The following is a 20,795-nucleotide window of genomic DNA, read 5'->3' on the forward strand; positions in this document are numbered from 1 at the left end:
ATACCATGGAGTTTGAACAGTGCAAGCAGCAGCCAATTGCCATTGTTGGTATGGCATGTCGCTTGCCTGGCGATGCCACAAACACGAGCAAGTTATGGGATTTGCTGTCTGAAGGCCGCAACACTTGGTCTCACCTTCCGGAGAGTCGCTTCCAGGAGAAGGCCTTCTTTCACCCAGACAGCAAGAAAAATGGAGCGGTAGGTACTTCTACAATTCCATTAGAATCGAACTCACACCTTGGATAGTTCCATACTCAGGGTGGTCATTTCCTCGAAGAGGATATCTCGCGCTTTGATGCCCCGTTCTTCAACATCAGTCCGGCGGAGGCAAAGGTGACTTTCAAACTGTAACATGGGAAGTATATACCAAATCGACTAACACAATACAGGCCATGGACCCTCAGCTTCGACTACTACTGGAGTCCGCCTATGAAGCCTTTGAAAATAGTAGGTCTTTCAACCAATCATCCCTCTTACCCGGGGCTGACAGCCAGCTTGTAGGTGGCATGACCTTAAACCAACTCCGCGGTACAGACACAGGCGCTTATGTGGCAATGTACAGTCGTGATTATGAGAAAATTCTTATGCGCGACCCCGAAGACCTTCCCTTTTACCTCCTGACTGGCAATGGAGAGGCCATGTATGCAAACCGACTCTCATACTTCTTCGACCTGCATGGGCCCTCCTTCACCCTAGACACGGGCTGCAGTGGTAGCCTCGTGGCAATACATCAGGCGTGCCAAAGCATCCGCGACGGCGAAAGTAGCCAAGCCATTGTTGGAGCACCCAATTTGATCTTAGATCCTGCAAGCATGATCGGTCCCAGTTTTCTTCAATTTTATGCATCAGACGGTCGCAGTAAGTCTTTCGATAACTGCGCTGATGGGTACGGGCGTGGCGAAGGTATATGTTCGCTGGTTCTGAAGTCCTTGTCAGCTGCTATTGCAGATGGCGACCCTGTCCGAGCTGTCATCAGGAGTTCAGTCACCAACCAGGATGGTCGCACCGCAGGAATCACCGTTCCCAGCGGAGAGGCCCAGAACTCTCTTATACGTGCTGCATACGCTGCAGCTGGACTAGATCCAGCTAATACTAGCTACGTGGAGGCACATGGTTCAGCTACCGCCGTCGGAGACATCACGGAAAGTCGCTCTATTGGAGCAGTCATCGGCAAGGCTAGAGAAGCCCAAGGCCGCGGTCCAGTAATCATGGGCTCCATCAAAGCCAATCTTGGTCATTTAGAAAACGCCAGTGGCCTAGCCGGCCTGATTGAAGCGGTGCTGGTTTTGGCCAACAGAAAAATCCCACAAGCAGTAGGCATGCAGCGTCCAAACGAAAACATCCAATGGAAAGAATGGAATGTGGATGTTGCAACTCAGCCCCGAGAGCTGGACTGCTTACAGGTCTCTGTGAATAGCTTTGGCTTCGGTGGCACCAACGTCCATTTAGTCCTTGACAGATCACATGAGACGGAGCGTTCTTGTGATTCCTTAGATATCCATTCTGGGTCCCTCGTATTTGTTCTGTCGGCTCGTTCAAGCGAATCCGCGCGTCTCAGAGCTGAGCAGTTACTGAAATATCTGGAGCGTGTTGATTCAGATAGAGAAAGCAGTTTCTTGAACTCTCTGGCATATACGCTCTCGGCTCGTCGCTCGCTCCTTTCCTGGAAAGCTGCTGTTGTAGCCAACTCGATGGCACAACTTCGTGAGAGCTTACATTCTATCAACTATTCGCACCATAAGGAGCCACCTCGTATCGGATTCGTCTTTACCGGCCAGGGAGCGCAATGGGCCACGATGGGCAGAGACCTTTGGGAAAGTAACGCAGTGTTCCGTGACTCTATTGTAACTGCCGAGAAATGTCTCATTGACCTAGGTGTCGTTTGGAAGCTTACCGACGAGCTATGGAAACCCGCCAATGAGACAGGGCTTAATGGCGCAGCTATTGCGCAGCCGGCGTGTACAGCAATTCAGCTGGCATTAGTTGACCTGCTGGCGTCCTGGAACATCTACCCTACCGCTGTGATCGGCCACTCGAGTGGTGAGATTGCCGCCGCCTATGCCTGCAAAGCAATCTCGTTCCGCGACGCGGTCCTTTCTGCGTACGCGCGAGGCTGTGCAGCAGGTCAGATTGCCGCAGATAAGAGTGTCAGTGGTGCCATGATCGCTGTTGGTTTGAGCCCGCATGACGTGCAGCCCTATATCTCTGCCTCTTCCGAAGGTGACGGCCTTGTCGCAGTCGCCTGCATTAATAGTCCGGAAGCGGTCACAGTCTCCGGCGACAAGGATGCTGTCGACATCTTGGAAGGGAAACTGCAGCATGATGGCATCTTCTGTCGTCGACTGCCAGTCGATGTAGCCTATCATTCGTACCACATGATGCGGGTTACAGGTGAATATCACGATGCTCTTGCAACCATGGAAAAGGCACGTTCTAATCCAGCGATATCGTTTTTTTCGAGCGTGGCCAATAAATTGATCGACGGAGCTGAGCTGGGTCCCCAGTACTGGGTGCAAAATCTTGTCTCGCCTGTTCTTTTTTCGAGTGCGCTAGAGAAGTTGGTGTCCGCAGCGGAACCCCAGGTCTTACTTGAGATCGGCCCCCATGCGGCATTGAAAGGCCCTGTCAAGCAGATTCTCAAGGCCGGGGCGAAGGAGGTCCCCTATACTTCTACTCTGCTCCGCAACCAGGCCGCGCTTCAATGTCTGACTGAGCTTGCGGCGCAACTATTTTCTTACGGCGCAGAAATCGACGTTGATAAGGTGAATTCCATGTCGACTTCCACACAAAACCGTACATGTCTTGAAGACCTTCCTACTTATCCATGGGATCATTCGTTGGCCTTCTGGCACGAGAGTCGACTGAGCCGCAACTATAGGAACCGGACGGAGCCACCGCACAGTCTCCTCGGAGTCCTCAGTACAGAATCGAGCTGGTTGGAACCTCGATGGCGGAACCATATTAGTCTCGCTTCGCATCCATGGCTGGCTGGCCATCGGATTCAAGGGGACGTGGTCTTCCCTGCAGCAGCTTTCATGGCAATGGCCATTGAAGCAGGATACAAGTTGGCGATACAGCAGCTCGGGGAACGCCAATGTGAGCCGGAGTGTTCTATTGAACTAAGCCATGTCTCGATCAGTAACAGTTTGACTATTCCAAGCTCCGGGTCGGTTGAGCTTATGTTTATCCTACGACCAGCGACGGAACTCGGTGGACGGGATCTCGCGCGCCGCCACGAGTTCGTCGTCTACGCTTCTTCCGACGCAGTAAACGTCGTAGAACACTGCCGTGGATTCGTGAAAATTGACTTCGACGACACCAGGTCATCGCCGAGCTTATTGGAGGCCCAATTTGATCAAGCCACATTACCTACCGTTCGGCTTGACGGATGGTATAATGATTTGAGGCGAGTTGGCATCGAGTATACCGGCCTATTCAAAGGGCTAGCTACAGCAACAGCCGGCCGTGGATATTCCCGCGCCACGATTGCATCTTTTCCACCTTCGGGTGAATACAATGCTAGCCTTCACCCTGCTACTTTGGATCTGTGTCTGCAAACGATGCTTGCAGCAATAGACTCCACGGACCCTATCCGGGGCCCTATCATGCCCACCTTTATACAAAGAGCCTCTGTGAGCATCGGTAGCCGATTTGACAGCCAAAGCAGCATGCGGGTCTCTTCCAAGGTGAAGAAGCTATCCGAGCAGAAGCTTTCTGCCGATATCGAAGGCACCAGGACCGATGAAAATGGAGAAAACGCAGCGATTGTCCTCTCATTACAGGGCTTGGAAGCCACGTCACTGAGCCTTTCTTATAAAGAATTAGACGGATCCGACCAAGTGAAGGCCTGTCAAAAGCTTGTCATGATGCTCGACCCGGATTACCTGACTAACGCAGCGGTCAATGAAATCTGCAATAAACCCCTTCCTCCGATCTCTGTGCAGGCCAAACTAGCAAATCTGCGTGATGCCTGTCGCATTTATGCGCGAGCGGCTGTGAAAGAGATATCCGATGATGATGTGAAGGGCATGACAGATTTTAGAAAGCAGTACATGAGCTGGCTGCGGAAGCAAGCCGATTTGTGTCCACATGATGGTTCAACAGAGCTACTGCAGCAATTGAGAACATCTGACGCAGAAGGAGAAATGGTCTGTCGCATAGGGGATAATTTGATTTCCATTTTCAAGGACGTCCAGGATCCTCTATCCTTGATGGTCGAGCAGAACCTCCTTTATCGCCTATATGAGGACGACCATAGTATGAAAAGGTGTGCCATTCAAGCTGCGGAGTTTGCCCGCTTACTTGCCTTGAAGTCCCCAGGCCTGCGCATTCTCGAGATTGGTGCCGGGACAGGAGGAGCCACACTTCCTGTCTTGGAAGCGCTGAGCAGGTCGGGTCAAGCTCTGTGCTCTCATTATCGTTTTACTGATATCTCCGTTGGTTTCTTTGGTAATGTGGAGAAGAAACTGGAAAGGTGGCACGGGCTCGTTCAATACCAGAAGCTGGACATTGAAAACGATCCAACGCAACAAGGCTTTGAGCCGGCGGACTATGACATTGTGATCGCGGCTAACGTCCTTCACGCTACTACCTATATTGAAAAGACAGTCAAGAATGTCCGGCAATTACTGAAGCCGGGAGGAAATTTGCTGCTGCTCGAGAGCACACAACCGACTGTCCATCGTTCATTCGTCTTCGGCCCACTCCCGGGTTGGTGGTTAGGATCGACGCAGCGCAACAAGGACAGCCCATTGCTAAGCGAGCAAGAATGGGACCATACTCTCCGAGGCTTCGGATTCAGTGGCGTGGACTCGATTTTGCATTCTTATCCAGACGTTGAAGACCAAACGGATAGTTTGATTGTCTCCACTGCGAGGCTCGATGGCAGGCGATCAATCGATGCGGCTAAATTGGCTCTGGTTTTGACACACGGTCAGTTACTACTACAGGATCAGAGCCTAGGCTACCAGACTGCCCAGCACATCTCTTCCAAGCTGTCTACTAGCTCTGTCGAGATTCTCTCTCTCGGTGACAATCGGCTACAAGATCGAGCGTGCATCATGTTGGCCGATTTGGACGGGCCGTTGTTAAACAATTTGGAGCAAACGCTCTTTGACGACTTAAAATACACTCTCAAAACAGCATCTGAAGTCGTTTGGGTGACACGGGGAGCGACAGATCAAAGCCACAATCCGATGTCGAGTTTAGCTACCGGGCTGGTACGAGTGCTGAGAAATGAAAATCCTCATGTTCCGGTCGTCACTATCGACCTTGATCCAGACAATCAGACAGTGTCCCAGGATATGGCAGGAAAGGTTTGCACCTTCATGCACGGCTATATTTCTAGCCTACGCAGTGATGATATGGAATGGTGCGAGCGCAACGGGAATTGGTTCGTTCCTCGTTTGGTTGAGGACACGGCCACAACAGATTTTGTTCGTTCCCATTCTACGATCTCCCCACCTAATGTGTCTCAGCTGGAGCCTTTCTACCAAGAAGATCGACCCCTACGTCTAAGCGCGAGACATACAGCGGGCTTGCAGGGAATATCATTTACTGATAATCCCGATCTCGAAGCACCTCTTTCTGGGGACGAAATTGAGATTGAGGTCAAGGTATCTGGTGTCAACTTCCGTGATATCATGGTCTCCCTGGGGCAAATGCCAGACGAAAACGTTGGAGAGATCGCTGGTATAGTGTCAAAAGTTGGGCGAGATTCGCAACTCGAATTCGCGGAGGGAGATAGGGTTTACACATGGCACGTGCCTCGATTTGCCAGTCACGTTCGATGTCCCTCGTTGAACGTTCAGCGCATTCCAGCGGATGTTTCCTTCGAACAAGCAGCATCTATCCCTATAATCTACTGTACAGCCTATCACTGTCTCATAACTGTGGCGCAACTGCGTCAAGGTGACACTATATTGATCCATTCCGGTGCCGGAGGAGTCGGTCAGGCCGCCATCATTCTTGCGCAGTACTTGGGAGCTACAGTATTCACGACCGTGGGCACAGATATGAAGAGACAGCTGCTTATTGAGCAGTACGGCATTCCAGAGTCTCATATCTTTTCCAGCCGGTCGACCAGATTTGCTAGCGAAATCGATGCTGTCACTAAAGGTCGAGGCGTAGATGTTGTTCTAAACGCTCTATCGGGTGCTTACTTGCAGAGCTCTCTTGACGCATTGGCTCCTCTAGGCCGATTTGTGGAGATTGGCAAGAGCGATATTCTTGCTCATGCTCGCCTTGACATGAGTACCTTCTCACGCTCAACATCTATATCTGCCGTCGATCTTGTTCAGCTGATGCGAGAAAGGCCGCAGTACATGGCAGACACCTTTTCTCGGGTAAACCAGATGCTAGCCGAAAATCAAATCAGACCTGCGTATCCTCTCAAGTCTTTCCCCATTTCGGGGTTAGAGCAGGTATTCCGGTCGATTCAAAAGGGGGAAAATGTGGGTAAGCTGGTCATTACGCATGGTCGCGATGACGAAGTCAGGGTTTTACCACGGGCATCTCCTGTGGTCCGGTTGCGACAAGATGCTACTTACCTCGTTGTTGGTGGCCAGGGTGGTCTGGGGCGTGCTCTCGTTGTTTGGATGGCAAGGTGTGGTGCTCGATGCATCGTTTCTTTGTCTCCCTCGGGTGCTGAGAAACCTCTTACGCGGGGTCTTATTGAGGAGCTGGCACAGATGAAGGTTGATTTCCACGCGATCTCGTGTGACATTGGAGATCGTCACCAGCTTCAGTCTGTCTTGACGGAAAGGGCAAAGGGTCTACCTCCTATTTACGGCATCATTCATGCTGGCCTGACGCTAAGGGTAATTAACTAGGTGCAAATAATGTACGTCACGGTGTGCTGACTTGGTTGCAGGATTCCAGTTTCGACAACATGACACTTGGATCTTTCCAGCAGGTGCTACAGCCCAAAGTAACGGGAACTTATAACCTTCACGAATGCCTTCAAGACGAGCCTTTGGACTTCTTTATCATATTTTCATCCTATGTCGGATTGGTCGGCAGCACTGGCCAGGCGAATTATGCCGCAGCATCTACTTTCCAAGATGCCTTTGCGCGGTGGCGGACGAGTCTCGGGAAGCCCACATTTTCGCTGGATCTTGGAACTATTAGAGGCGCCGGATATCTTCATGAGAACCCTGAAGCCTTCGCCCACCTTGGGAAGATGGGCCTCGGGGAAATACCTCTCTCTGCGCTATACGCTCTTGTTAGCTATACCATGTCAAATCCTCCCTCGCATTATTCCGACAGCCAGATTGCCATCGGATGGGCGCCACCTGCCACATGGTCTCAAGCTCAGTACGCTGCTTTAGACCCTCTCGTTTCGCACCTTTGCCTATCATCGGCGCATCCAGCCGAGAAGCAATCGCGAAAAGACTCAGGCGTCGATATGCAGGATGTACAAGGGGCTCAATCTCTCTCTCAAGTCCTGTCCCGCTGTCAGACCCCGAAGGAACGTACCTCTGCCATCATCGAGGCTCTGACTGCGCAGATTGTTGCCATTCTCGGGGTCGCCGCAGAAGATGTGAATTCTGGGAAATCAATCGGAGACCATGGAGGTGATTCATTGGTCGCTATTGAGTTCCGCAACTGGTTCCGTAACGAGGTCGGCTGTATCTTCACCACCCACCAGGTGGCGAGCCAGCTTTCTGTGCAGCAGTTGGCTGTTCAAGCTGCTGGATGAGTGATGCGGTATCTGGTGATAGTGCATGGATCATCTGTTTTTCTTGTTTCTGTGTTTCAGTTTCTAGCGCGTTGAAATTCAGATTGGACAACACGTGAGATTCGAGATATATTTGACAACTAGTTAGATATAAATTCATTTCCTCCACATAAGCTAATACCTACATATACCTCCCCACCACAGTACGGGAAAACATGTTAAAAGGGACAAGAAGGTGGTCGCTGAGAAGGCAAAACCCTCCAAAGAAGGCCTGGTTCTGAAATGCCATTGTTCCATATTGAGTACTATATCTGTCAAGTGCTGAGCTGCTGAAGACAAGAGCCTGGCTCGGGGCCATACCATTGCTGGTGTGTTTCGTTGCTTAGCCTTAGGTATTTAGCGGCCTGTCTTTGATTTTAGTTCTAATTCTTCTTTTGATTGTTGTCTTGCCTTTTGTCACGGTACTAAGAGGTTTCGGCCCTTTCACCCTATTACTATCTCACATGAATCTTCGCTAGAGTAGGCGGTTTCGAAAACCGCGTCAAACTGTAGCTTAATACCGCAGACGCAACTCACTGTCATATTAAGCCTGGCCCATCATCAGTTATTCACAGACTTCATTTGTATCATCAACCTATCATTCGTACCCCCCGGCCTAACTGAAATCCTTCTTCTCTTCGAGATCGGCTCATCACTGTGCGCCAATTCCATTTCGAACGTCGTCACCAGAGCAGCCACCATCGCCCTAAAGTTCCGCTTTGGCAGATCCCGACCCCATGCAATTATGCCGCCCATGGAGGAACGACAATATGGCGTAGCTGCTCTCTGCGCCACCTTTTCTGTTGAGCTCGCCCGTCGTCTCATCGATCCATCGTTCTGGTCTGAATTCGTTGGCAGTCGGCCCCCATAGGTATGGAGCCCGGTTGATCGCGCATGTAGGAATCATTACTCTCGTTCCTTTGGGGACGGGGCAGTCCAGGATGGAAGTGTCTTCTGTTGCGACGCGGGGAGCGACGGAGATGGAAGGATAGAGGCGAACAGTCTCGTTGCAGACGGCGTTGAGAATAAGGATGTGTTCGAGACAAGCTGCGATGTCTGGACTTTCTGTGGCCCACTCCTCCGGAGAGGCGCAGGACAGGATCTCTGCACGGAGACTAGCCTGAATTGTTGGATGGCTGGCGAGGAGATAGATTGCCCATCCCAGTGCACCGGCGACTGTTTCATGTCTTTGGGCTGGGTTAGATCTCATGTCTATGAGGTTCAATTGGTAGAAATAGGGGTTTCTGGTACTCACCCGGCCACTAGGGAAGTAAGTGACTGGTCCACGAGCTCGTCATCCGTGACCTTGTTTGATTCTATGAACTTAGCCAACATACCCGGTGCACTGGTCTTGGAAGCTGCCCTAGCCTGTCTATTTTCTGCGATAGACTCGCGACAAAACCGCCTGAGGTAGTCAGTTGCCTTGGAAAACTCGCCATCCACAGTCCACGGAATATAACCACTCAGCCAGTCCAACCGGCACGAGATTGCGACATATAGAAAGCTCTTTCTCCACGTCGGCGTAAGCGCAGTAGTATAAGCCTCTTGGATTGCCACACGCGATCTACTAATCATCTTCAGATCGCGCCCGAGCCCAGCAGTCCCAAATATATCCAACGTTACCCGAGTAGCCCACACATTCATATCCACCACGCCTTATCCGTTGTATCCTGGTTGCGACTCAATCTCGCTTGCAATTCCCCGAGCCATCTCCATACTTCTGCTCCATGACAATGGCGCAAGCTGCCTGGTATGTCGCAGGGTGAAGTTCGGCGTGATATGTCTGCGCTGGATCTTATGGGCGTCGCCCTCGGCGGCAAGGATACCACCTCTTCCTACAACCGCGATCGCAAATTCGCGATATTTCCATGGTTTCTCGAACATGTATGGCCTTTTGGATAGGACTTCTTTGAGGGCGGCGGTGCTGGTGAGCAGTAGGTGTGCTGAGTTGAACAGGTCGCGCATTAAAATAATTCCTTCGTTGGGTACCTCTTGCATGAATCTCATGTATTCTTGCCCGATCGGCTCTGTGAATCCGGTGAATGCGTGGCCAAGTATAGGGTAACCTCCCTGGCGCTTTCGTCAGACTAAATTCACAGAAGTTTACGGGGGTGTCTGTGTACAGGCAGAAGACTCGAGGCTTACCGGGGCTCGCGGAAGGAACCTGAGGGGACTAACGAATCGAGGGTATATGAAGAGTTTGTGCACAATGAAGAATGCGATAGAGGAGCAGACGAGCAACCTCAAGTGTGGGACATTGCCCAAGAGGGCGCCTGATTCCGTCTGTGGATTTCCGTCGGTCCCATGGAGGGTGGTAGTTGGTTGGTGGCCCTCCATTCCTAGAGATACTCGAAAGAAACAAACAATAACGAAAGCACACCATTGGTTTAATCTATATTCCCCTTGGAGGTTGCAAGGAAGGGGTCTTATTCATTTCTATTTTGAGAATGTCAGCGAGGTTGCGCTCGATAGTCTCCATAACGTGTCGATCAGATCAGAAGGGGAACAACAGTGCCATGTCATCTGAACCACGCTCCCAAGCTCTATTCGTTGGACTTTTTCCGAAGAGAACTATCACATACAATCGCCATATCTCCAAGCTAGGGGGTCTACATTATTGCGTATCCTTCCTGCATTGGTAGTATCGAATGCGGCCCGATGTGGTTATGGACGCTGATCTGTGGATGTGTATGAATTATTCTCTCCAAAAGGGTATTTATTAAAGAAGCTTGACGACCGAGTATAGGAGCCTGTCAAATGGGACGTAATCCTTATGCCATGCTGCACTTATTCAATATAATGCAGATCTGTGTGAGTTCGTAGGCTGATTTACATACAAATTCGGCATTAATACTGAAGGAGCGATATCATGTTTCATTTTTGACAAAGGCTGCCTGAAACGTCGTTTGTCTTGGTGAAAGCTCTTTCAAGAGACATGTCAGATACCCCTTGGACATCACAATGTGATAGGTCAAGCCTCGAATGCGGGATCTACTCGGTCGGAGTCGGTTTTGAAAATAGATTCCCAAAGATCCACGGCGGAGATCTAACTTTTCCGATGTTATTTGCGCACAGCTGCTAAGGGCGCTAGATTCTAGACGGCAGTCGCCGGAGCTTTGATAATTCGAACCTCCTAACACGTTATGGAGACTACTTGAAATCCTGATCGTCTTTATTCGGAAAAGCTTGCAGGCAGGTTTATTCTCACCTACAAACAGCTGATCCTCAGAATCTCAAAAAACTTACCTACAAAAACACCACTTTTCAAACTCCGTTACTACTCACAATGCCCGGAAATTGTTTCCAGAACACCATCGGCTATTGCACCTAGGACTGCCCTGGCTGCCCCAACTGTCTTACCATGGCTCCTAGCAGGGGCGGAAAATGCAGCTTTTATTACTCGCACACCGAGATCTTTGTTATGAGTAGTGGCTCTCGCGAGGATATGGAGCATTTGACCCGCAACGCTCAAGGGTCTGGTACTTTCGAAGACCTCAAAGACAAGGAGGCAGGAGTAGTTTCCTTTCTGCACTCCCACATAATCTGGTACGTTTCTTGCTGGCCTAATTCACGCAAGCTTACAGTATGGACAAGGGCAGCAGGACACATGTGCAATTCTAGTTGGGACCACCGCACTACCAGCAGAGTAGGATATTTACGGTTAGGCTGTGGTTTGGTTGTCGAGGCTGAAGATCTTAGCTGCTCTGGTCAAATAATCAAACTCCCTTATAATAGGAAGAATGTCTACTGTCTACATGTGTGATACTGTCAGCGAATATGGGGCAATTTTACCGCCAGGATTCAACACCTTGCCGTTTCCGTCTAGATCAACTCTGACGGCATTTCATGGCTTCGAGATAAGCCGATTTCAAAGAAGCCACGTAGTCATATTGCATGTTAAATAGCTTCGTTTCGATCCTCTAGATCAGGAGGATCAGACCTTCATTGAGCCTCGATTCTGCATACAAAGTACTAGGCAATACGAAACCTTATTGTTCCAATAGATACGAATCTATGAGATTACGTGATCTAGCGGCTTGGCCCACACACTCAAACCCCTGAGGAACTTACCCCTCTCATCCACGAGATTAGAGAAGAAGAGATCAATCGTTATGCGAGACAATTAAGAGCCCTATCATTCAAAAGGCATTCGCTCCTTAGTAGGCTACGTGCGTATAGCCGATACAGTGTCATTCTGCCCTTCTTCCCCTGTGCATTTCATAACAATGTGTAATAGGACTTCACTCAGCTAATGCATTTATTCAACCTTCTAAAAATCTTTATATAATACTAAATGTGTGTGGCTTTAGAGCTTCATTTCTATATAGCTGCTGAGGTCAAGTTCGTGCGTCAGGTGATCAAGTACGGTATACGAAGAAACAATTGATTTTCAATCAACTTGTTCTTCTCGTTGTATATATAGCCTCGTGTTTTCCCTCGGAATTCAATCAATAATCCTTCGAACTACAATACATGCAACAAACAGGCCTGCTTCAGCAATCCCGATATGCGTTTAGCCAGGAAGACACAAAGGTGGCCGCATAACCAGACAGCCTACTTGAAAGTCTCGAGCAAGACGACGAAGACGCTGGTTATAGCGAAGCCGACAGGTAGAGGTGTGGTCTCGCCTCTGCCAGTGACGCACAAAAAGGACCCCGGGGACGAAACAGGTCCCTAGAGACGAAGCACCAAAATAGAACGGGGTAGAAGGAGTATGCAGCGCTGCGATGATGTATATCAGTAGACATGCAGCGGGCGTGTGGCAGCTGTAGTTAGTTTTGTTCTGCTTTTTGATTGTCTACTGCATTTGTGGGATTTCGGATAGGCGTTTGGACATGCAAGATTCTGCTTCATTCGGAGAAGCGTCTGCATAGCTTGTTGCACAATAGATAGGCTTCATCAAGTTAATAGAACTTTGATTGATTGATTGATTGATTGAGGAAGGCTACGAGCGAAACACGCGAATAGGCAACCACGACTAATATATTGCTATAGACAGAGTCATGAACCAGTCAAATAATGCGCTGATATTCTCGAAATATCCAAGAGAAGAGTCACCGATCTGAAGCTTAATCATATCCTGTATTACGAGCTTTGGTAGTGAGGTCGTCAGCCAACGGGCTGATCCTCACATGCCATAGCCGCCAGCGTCTCCCGCACTAGCCTGCGATTTCGATACAAAAACCAATGGTCTCCGTCCACTTCGATGAAATGAAATCTCTTCGCATGAGCTCGCCAGTCAGTTACCTCCTCTGGGTACACAACGTCATCCTGACGGGCGGTAACTCCCGTGATGGTTGTATCCAAAGGATCCTCTTCTTTGTACTGATACTTGAGCAGTAGAGGCGCATCCTGCCTCATCATGGGCAAAATTGAACGAAGAAAGTCCGCATTATCAACATACCGTGCCACAGCCAGAAGATATTCGGGACTGATATCGTCCCGAAAGCTTTCGATCAGGATATCCCGCTTTTGCCAGGTGTATATCCGATGTGGAGCAATCGTGCCAGTGACGAACAGACGTGGTAACGGCTTGCCCTGTCGTCGGAGAACACGAAGCACTTCAAAGGCAATTATTCCGCCAAATGAATGGCCCCAGACGACGTGGGGGAATCCGACCACGTTGTCCATCTCCGCCATGATGTTGGACACGATCTCGGATACGCTGACAACAGGGGGTTCCTCAGCGCGGGTCTCACGACCAGGTAGTTGCACGGCTATCGGATCTAGCCCGTCCGGAGGATCTATTAGGAAGGGGGTGAAAAGGGATGCGCCGATCCCCATCGAGTGGATACATAGAAGGCGGGGACAGTTGGCGTTGGCAGGATTACCCCGAACAAACCAAGGCGAAAGAGTAGTCAGTCCATCGTAAGGCATGAGATCAGGCCGATTGTTCCCGTTATCAGTGGGGCCTTCTATCACAGGCTGGTCGTTATGAGATATTCCATCCAGCTCGATGGCAATCTGACGCAAACTTGGCCCCTGAAAAAGCCTTATAAGAGGATACGGCACTCGAATCTCTCGCAGGATCAAACTGCGCACATGCGTGAGAGTAAGAGAATCAAAAGAATACTCGTCAATCTTCTCAGTTGGTGAGATCCGGGTAGTGTTCACTCCTAGTATCCTCGCCAATCCCGACTGCAGCTAAAAACCCCAGGTGTGGTCGGATATGCCTGTACCTGCCCATACATCGTATTTCTCTACAGGCCATGCACATTTATGTTCTTACGTCGTCGTGTGGGGTCGGCAAATGGCTCCGGGCGAAGGCATCTATGCCACCAGCTACATCGCGCGCGATGGTGTGGCTTTACACTCTTCCTGCGACCCAAGATCCCTGAAGTTAGACTACTTTGACGCGTCCTCCCCAGAAGGGGTCAAAGTCACGATTAAGTCAACTCAAGGCATCCTTGTCCTCACGGCCCTCCGGAAGGGAACGGTTGTGGAGGACCCGTCAGCTTTCAGATCTACCGTTAGCATTACAGGCGCTTTCAACAGCGAAGCTGTGGAAGGATCAGGTGCTATTGAGCTCTATTTACCGGAAGGCACCGTGGATGTTGGAGAGGAGCTGCATGACGAGTTGTGAAATACAGCGACTGGGATACAGGTCATCAAGCAAAAGAAGCGCGGCGGGTGGGTCTATGTTATCTTGGAAATGTATCCTATGCATAGACCATCTACGTACTCTACTCAGCTCCTAGAGCGAGGTGTTATTTTGACTTGGGTAGTTAGTCGTTTGGCTGGACTTGGAGAGAGGATGAGGTATCTAAATTGCCCTACGAGAGAATCAAATCTATATTAACAAACTACTCTCTTCATGACCCGGGGACAAGCCCCTATTGTCAAAGTTAGGCCTAGAAAAAGCAAATAGATAGACTGAAAGTGCCATTCTTACCTTCTCGCATGCTATAGGCCTTGACAATCGTTAAGCTGATAAAACATTCTCGATTAACCGCCACCATCGAAGTTTTATTCACACCAAGGGCTGTATATTCTGCTCATAGTGACAAGCCAGATTTCTACTTATCACGACGATTCGTTTGGATATGATTTCTTGATATATTTCACAGCAATGGGGCAGGCCTCCTCCCTCACCAGAGTGGGCTTCATGCATTCAATCTGTTCCCCAACTTGGACGACTAATACATGGCCCAGAAATAATGTTTTTGCCTTCTGGCACGTTCAGTAATCTATGTTTTGAAGGTCTACAAGACCGGCATCCATATTCCGCAAATAAAAATATTGCGAACGTGGCTTCTCGTCTAATTCAAGACGTTGAGAAATGAACAACTCAGGCTTCGGCTATCCTGATCGTAGGGCTGGGGAGGCGGACATGTTCTAGATGGCTGATTTCTGAAAGATGACGGTCTCTCAGGAAATTAACTGCACTTCTTTCAGGATACTGACGCCTTTCTCGATATAGGGCTATAGCTTATTAACACGAATAAGTAAAAGTGTAGTCTTGTAGTATAGCGCGTATTGATTCTTTTATTTAGGGTTTATAGTTTCTATCGCTATGACTTAGATACTAATCCCGGTATCGGGAATGAACTGAATAATGCTGCTGTCTACATACATGTGCGTCTTATTAATGAAGATATTAGACCAAGAAAGCCGACAAAACGAAGAATTACCTGTGTCACTCAGTCTGTAGTGAGGCCTTATTTCGGACGCCTGCGCCCGAAAGATACCACATGGCCGCCTGATGATCAACACCCCTTCCCTGGTTGGTGGATATATGAATACACGAAATTGTATCCTGGAGGAGGAGAAGGACAAGGAGAAATGAAAAAAATTAAAATCCAGGGGTGTCTTGGGAGACAACTTCTGTGCATATGTGACCTCGCTCAGGCATGCGGTATCACCCGTTGCCACCTAGTTTTCTATTGGATCATGAAGGTTTCGTACTGCCTAGTAACTTGTATGCAGAATCGAAGCTCAATGAAGGTCTCATCACCTTGATTTAGACGATCGAAACGAAGCTATTTAAAGTGCAATATGACTACGTGGCTTCTTTGAAATCGGCTTATCTTGAAGCCATGAAATGCCGTCAGAGTTGATCTAGGCGGCAAGTGGTAAGGTGTTGAATCCTGGTGGTAAAATTGCCCCATCTTCGCTGACAGAACAACTTCTCTGTTAGTTAACTAGTTACATCAGTAGCTAAGTTTTGCTAGAAAGGGGTCTCTGCAAGATGATCAGCTCTAGACAGCCGCAGGCCTTCGCTGGTTAAAAGAGGTGTTTGAACCGTCCTCTAGGCACTCTATGACTGGTGCTAAGCGGTTGCTTATTCTAGATGGCCATAGTAGCAATGCAATCGCTCATATTCAACATCTTGAAAAAGCTGCGCAAATGGCTATGCATACCAGCCTTGTTTAACAGCAAGAAATCAAGGTTTTGCGAGCTGAAAATGATGAAAATACAAAAAGAAGACAAAAAGAAGACAAAAAGGCGTGCTCTAATAAGGAATGATATCCTTTTATCTGTTCAGGAAGGCCAAAATCGCGTTCAGCAGCTTGATACGCAGCTTAATGAGCAACCCGAGCAATCTACTCCTGTACCTCGTCCACGAGATCCCCAACGCTGCAGTGGATGTGGGATAGTTGGACATACTTTAAGATATTGCCCTAGCAAATAGCTATCATTTCATATATTTATTTAGTCAAATTTAATGGTGTTGGTGGTTAAAATACTGCAAATTGTAGTGGATGCGGTAAAAATCCGTCGCTCGGTGGTTGATTACGTTAACTAGTCAGTACTTTAGTTATGCCTTTAATGTGAGGAAGCCTGGAATCCGTGGCCGAAGACAACCGATAAGAGAGGCAGAAACCATTTCATGTAGCAAATCTGGGGGTGGGCGGGTGTGGTAGAAATCGTGTGGGTCTACCGAAAAAGTGATTATTCAACCAATTTTATAACGTAATTCCCAACCGAGCGGGCTACCGCGTATTGCACATAAATCATGACTGTTTTATACTTGAGAAGCGGGCAGAGCAAGCGTTTTTCTCCACTGAACCATGGAGCAGCCTGGGACTTGATCCATTGGGTGTTGAGATTGAAAACCTTCGAGTATTCCTCCAAGAGCTTCTGGATAGTCATATTGAACGTGAGATACCCAATGTACGCGAGGAATTGCGTGAGCTCCTTGAACGAAATTGCCAGGATCTTGCTGCTCTTGGAATGGAACGGAATACGGCTGGTCAGATTCGAATTTATTTGACGCAGATCAGCGCCGATTTCCACGGGTTGGTGCGAGCTGGTATTGATGGCGACTATGGTGGCCGGATGCGAGTTTTTTCAACGTCCAAGGCAAGGATTTTGCAAACCGGCTGCGCGTTGTCGTCCATCTAGAGAATGACAATTTTGCGAATCATATAAGAGAATACGGTCAGACACAGAAAGTTGTTAGTCGGGAGGACGATCAGACTTTCGTGTCAAATGATCAGACGATAGAGTTATCTCTCAACGAGGAGGGTCAGATTCTTGTTAGTAAGGAAGGAATGGCTGTGTGGGTCAAAGAAGTGAGTGGAAAGACTATCGACCGTGGATCCTTTTCTAATATTACTAGGTCTATTATCGGACGCGAGGCAGGGAATTACCGGGAAATTATAATCACGCCCTTCTGGCAGAGCTTTTCCATTCGTAGTCCATGCGTTGGGGCAAGATCGCTCGTGAGCATGTGGACGCCGTCGCAAACCTGATCTCCACGTTCTTACAAGCAGCACTGAAGTTTGTGATCAAAGATATTAAAGTCCGCGAAAATGTCCAAAATTGCGTCGAGAAGTCTGTTCAAGGAAACATCAAGCGCGCGATCGATGAATTGAACGTGCTGCTTGAGGACGAGGCGCGTCAGCCCATCACGTATAATCATTACTATACAGACAACATCCAGAAAGCTCGAAATGGCCAGTCAAAACATCAGATTCAAGATTCAATGCACAACGCTATCCGAACCGACTGGGATGGGAAATTCCATGTGAGCAGCAACTCGTCCGATGAAATAGAAAAGCTCGTGACTTCGCTCCAGCAGCGGATGGTCGTCGACATGACGAAGCAAGCCTGCTCCGAAGCACAGAATGACCTTACTGCACACTACAAAGTCAGTGTACCTTTTCTCATGGCAATACTTTGTGCTAAAATTTGTATCTTCCAGGTTGCCATGAAAACATTTGTCGACAACATTTGTAGACAGGTCATCGAACGGCATATCATCTCGAAGCTTCCAAGCATTTTCGAGCCTGTCCTTGTGAGTGGATATGAGACTGGGGTATTGCTTCGAATGGCTGCAGAGTCTGTGCAGGTTAGTATCCGCCGGGATGAAGCACGTCATCTCCGGGAAGTATTAGAGAAAAGCCTTGAGGATCTGAATGTTTGATGGGTAGCCGCGGGCTTCAGGCTAGGCTCTTTCTCACGAAGTTTTCCCTTGCCTCTTCGCGAATGCGGGAGCTTATGTACATGTGCCATTGTTTTTGTCGTGCTTATCTTGCGGTACACGTTCCTAAAATTAATTATACTTTTCGTCTTTGAACCTGGGGTTTCACTCCGTGTGCACGTCCGTAGGCCAGAGATTGTCCCTCGTTTGTTGCACGTGTGTATAGTGCTGCCACCAAAGCTCAGACTTTATCAAAGAGCTCGAAGGGTCCTTAAATGTGACGTAGTCCGTTACCTTACCCTATTGTGGCCAGGACGTGCCCGAAAGATCGCGAAGGAGACGCGGTGCCTTGATTTTGATCTTAGCGGAAGCAAATTCTACACTCAGAGATTCATTCTCGAGGGAGAAATTTTGTGAGGGTCTTGCATATAGTTATTTTATAGATACTGTCTCAAGACGAATCGACGATATCAGAAAGTAAAGTTGACTCTAGATACAAGGCTTAGCGCGAGGAAGCAAAAAGAAACACAGAAATTCCCATGAGTACATAACTAAATCTAGCCACGGTGAGTCGCCTACCGAAGCATCATCTCGTAAGCTGCTCTAAGACTTCTAGACCCGTTTGCTATACATAATCCTATATTGCCTATTTCTGCCAAAGGAAGGTTTTTAGATCAATACTGTACGCCAATCTCAGCCATTACGAACTCCTTGCCGTCTCAGTCAGATATCAAAACTCCAGTCCCCTCTGGTGGATCTGTATCGAAAAATCCTCACCCCAGCTCAGTCCAAGTTCCGATTAGGCGATCTACGAGGGTCACTGCAAAAATAACAGAGCTCACGCCTGCTCCTTAGCCGGAGTGTAAACCTCAAAATCGGAAGCGTTCATCCCGGAGAAATCTACATGCAAAAGAGCATTTACCTAGGAAACGAGGGGACAAGAAGTCAGCCGGCATAAAAGCTCCCAAAACGCCTCTGCTGCGTCGATCAAGGCGATTGCGGGCTCAATGATTCTGTCTTTTTTAAGCTTCACATGGACATGGTTGGCCTCTAACAGGCGTGGGTCAATATTTTCCATCTCGAGTTCGAGGGAGGCAGGAGTCTCAATTCTTTGACGATTCTCCGATTCCAAAGATTCTTCTCTGGATGAGATGTCGCTGCAGTTAGTCTGTGTCACCTGCGGAAGATGACACAATTTGAGATTAACATCATATGAGTGTGCATTATAAGCATAGGCTAAAAATCCGGTAATCTCGCCGAAATGGGGGACGTTACGGCATTAACGAAAGCCCCATCACTGAAAGCGGACGAGATTATCTGAGCGATCGGGCAATATGCCAGTTAATAGTCACCATGCATGAAAAACTTGGTTCTGAAAGTAAACATAAGCGTCATTAAATATAAATTTAAGGTACATTTGCATCCTTACCCATCAGCGCCTTCCGGTCGACCTTTGAGATTGCGGAACTCTATAATGGCACAGAGAACGTCACGTTTACTTAAAGGATCTTTCAAATAGAATAGTTCAATATCACGATAGCAGACTGAGTCCGGAAGGTCTTTCAAAATATACTTCGGAAGATCACTATCAAACGTGTGGGTTCGTTTACGTTTGCCAAGGGAGGAGTTGTCAGGTAAAGAGGTGTTGTGTGGAAGCAAGACACCGGGGCAAGTCCCGGTAATGGCAGACCATAGCTGTACTATAGCAAATATTGAACGATCATGTTTCCATGACGAAAAAACCTCGCATGGACCTAGTGATGACGGTAGATCGCACAGAAGACATCTACATCTAGGGTGTTCTTGTCCTTCGTTCGTCGGGGGATCCTGCGCACGGCCGGGAAGGGACCATCTAGAAACTATGCCATCATTAGCCCAATCTCTGCATGCATGGAAGAAATACTCGTACTCGTCGCATCTGTTTATGGACATCTTCATTGACACGGCGACGAGCAAACAGTTCGAAGTACTGGCAAAGGAGGCGCCAGTACTCATCGTAAGACTGCAGCCTCTTCTCTCGTATTGTTCTAAACATCCAGTCCAAAAAGTTCATGTAGATCGCTTGATCTTGTAAAAGAAGGAAGTCCAGATAGTCCACCTCCGACTGAATGGAAAACCTATTCTCATGAGTTGACCCTATCCATGGCGCCTGACTTTGGGGATATCCACACTCACTTTCGCCACTAGCGTTCGACAACGGCAATACCTAATAAGGTCCTTGGTTTGAAGTTTGGACGTAGCCATCCAGAACGACGGAAATGTTCTAGTCTGGCTCGAGTTTCCTCGCAAAGTAAGGGGTCGGTCCAGTATTGGTGCTCATCTTCCCGAATCGACTGAGCGAGCACAGGTGCCATTGAGAAAAACCAGGATGAATGACCGAGTGCGGATTGAAAGCACGGGCAACGAGGTTGTCAAGGTCGACTTGGAAAGGCGGGGTTGGAAATGAAGAGAGACTGAGGGACACGGAGACAGAGTGGAAGGGAGAAAAGGCATCTTATAGGCGCCCGGCCAGTCAAGACGAAAAGACAGGACGCCTGGACGGGGCTGCAAAGGGGAGCCATTTTCGGCGTCGTTTGGTCGCAGGTGGAATGGCAGGGTATGGATGACTGTCGCCAATTTCGTTGCCAGAGGGTGACTACCGTAGTTGATCACCTGACGCCCGTCCCCACCTGACGCCCGTTTTTCAACTCAGCGCCCATATAGAAATTGAAGC

General features: G+C 48.8%; 5 protein-coding genes across 5 annotated transcripts; 3 read left to right on the plus strand and 2 right to left on the minus strand.

The window, feature by feature from the left end:
• Positions 1–5: 5 nt before the first annotated feature.
• Positions 6–7,698, plus strand: KD926_003147 (ketoacyl-synt-domain-containing protein; the record flags this gene model as incomplete). Its single annotated transcript, XM_053094603.1, has 5 exons — positions 6–197; positions 246–332; positions 389–446; positions 501–6,817; positions 6,871–7,698. 5 exons carry the CDS (start codon positions 6–8, stop codon positions 7,696–7,698), a joined length of 7,482 nt encoding a protein of 2,493 aa, XP_052950650.1.
• Positions 7,699–8,422: 724 nt separating this feature from the next.
• KD926_003148 (cytochrome P450) lies at positions 8,423–10,053 on the minus strand (the record flags this gene model as incomplete). The annotated part of the gene is made up of 4 exons (XM_053094604.1): positions 8,423–8,903; positions 8,972–9,371; positions 9,435–9,786; positions 9,862–10,053. The coding sequence occupies 4 exons, from the start codon at positions 10,051–10,053 to the stop codon at positions 8,423–8,425; spliced, it is 1,425 nt and encodes a 474-aa protein (XP_052950651.1).
• A 2,772-nt stretch (positions 10,054–12,825) lies between these two features.
• Positions 12,826–13,593, minus strand: KD926_003149 (thioesterase II family protein; the record flags this gene model as incomplete). Its single annotated transcript, XM_053094605.1, has 1 exon — positions 12,826–13,593. One exon carries the CDS (start codon positions 13,591–13,593, stop codon positions 12,826–12,828), a length of 768 nt encoding a protein of 255 aa, XP_052950652.1.
• A 373-nt stretch (positions 13,594–13,966) lies between these two features.
• KD926_003150 (uncharacterized protein) lies at positions 13,967–14,299 on the plus strand (the record flags this gene model as incomplete). Its single annotated transcript, XM_053094606.1, has 1 exon — positions 13,967–14,299. The coding sequence occupies one exon, from the start codon at positions 13,967–13,969 to the stop codon at positions 14,297–14,299; it is 333 nt and encodes a 110-aa protein (XP_052950653.1).
• Positions 14,300–16,241: 1,942 nt separating this feature from the next.
• Positions 16,242–18,085, plus strand: KD926_003151 (uncharacterized protein; the record flags this gene model as incomplete). Its single annotated transcript, XM_053094607.1, has 5 exons — positions 16,242–16,298; positions 16,696–16,969; positions 17,020–17,231; positions 17,357–17,809; positions 17,864–18,085. The coding sequence occupies 5 exons, from the start codon at positions 16,242–16,244 to the stop codon at positions 18,083–18,085; spliced, it is 1,218 nt and encodes a 405-aa protein (XP_052950654.1).
• Between the last annotated feature and the right edge of the window lie 2,710 nt (positions 18,086–20,795).

Source organism: Aspergillus affinis, assembly GCF_023601865.1.
Source record: "Aspergillus affinis strain CMG 70 chromosome Unknown NODE_171_length_58930_cov_91_515964, whole genome shotgun sequence".
In the NCBI taxonomy this organism is placed as follows: domain Eukaryota; kingdom Fungi; phylum Ascomycota; class Eurotiomycetes; order Eurotiales; family Aspergillaceae; genus Aspergillus; species Aspergillus affinis.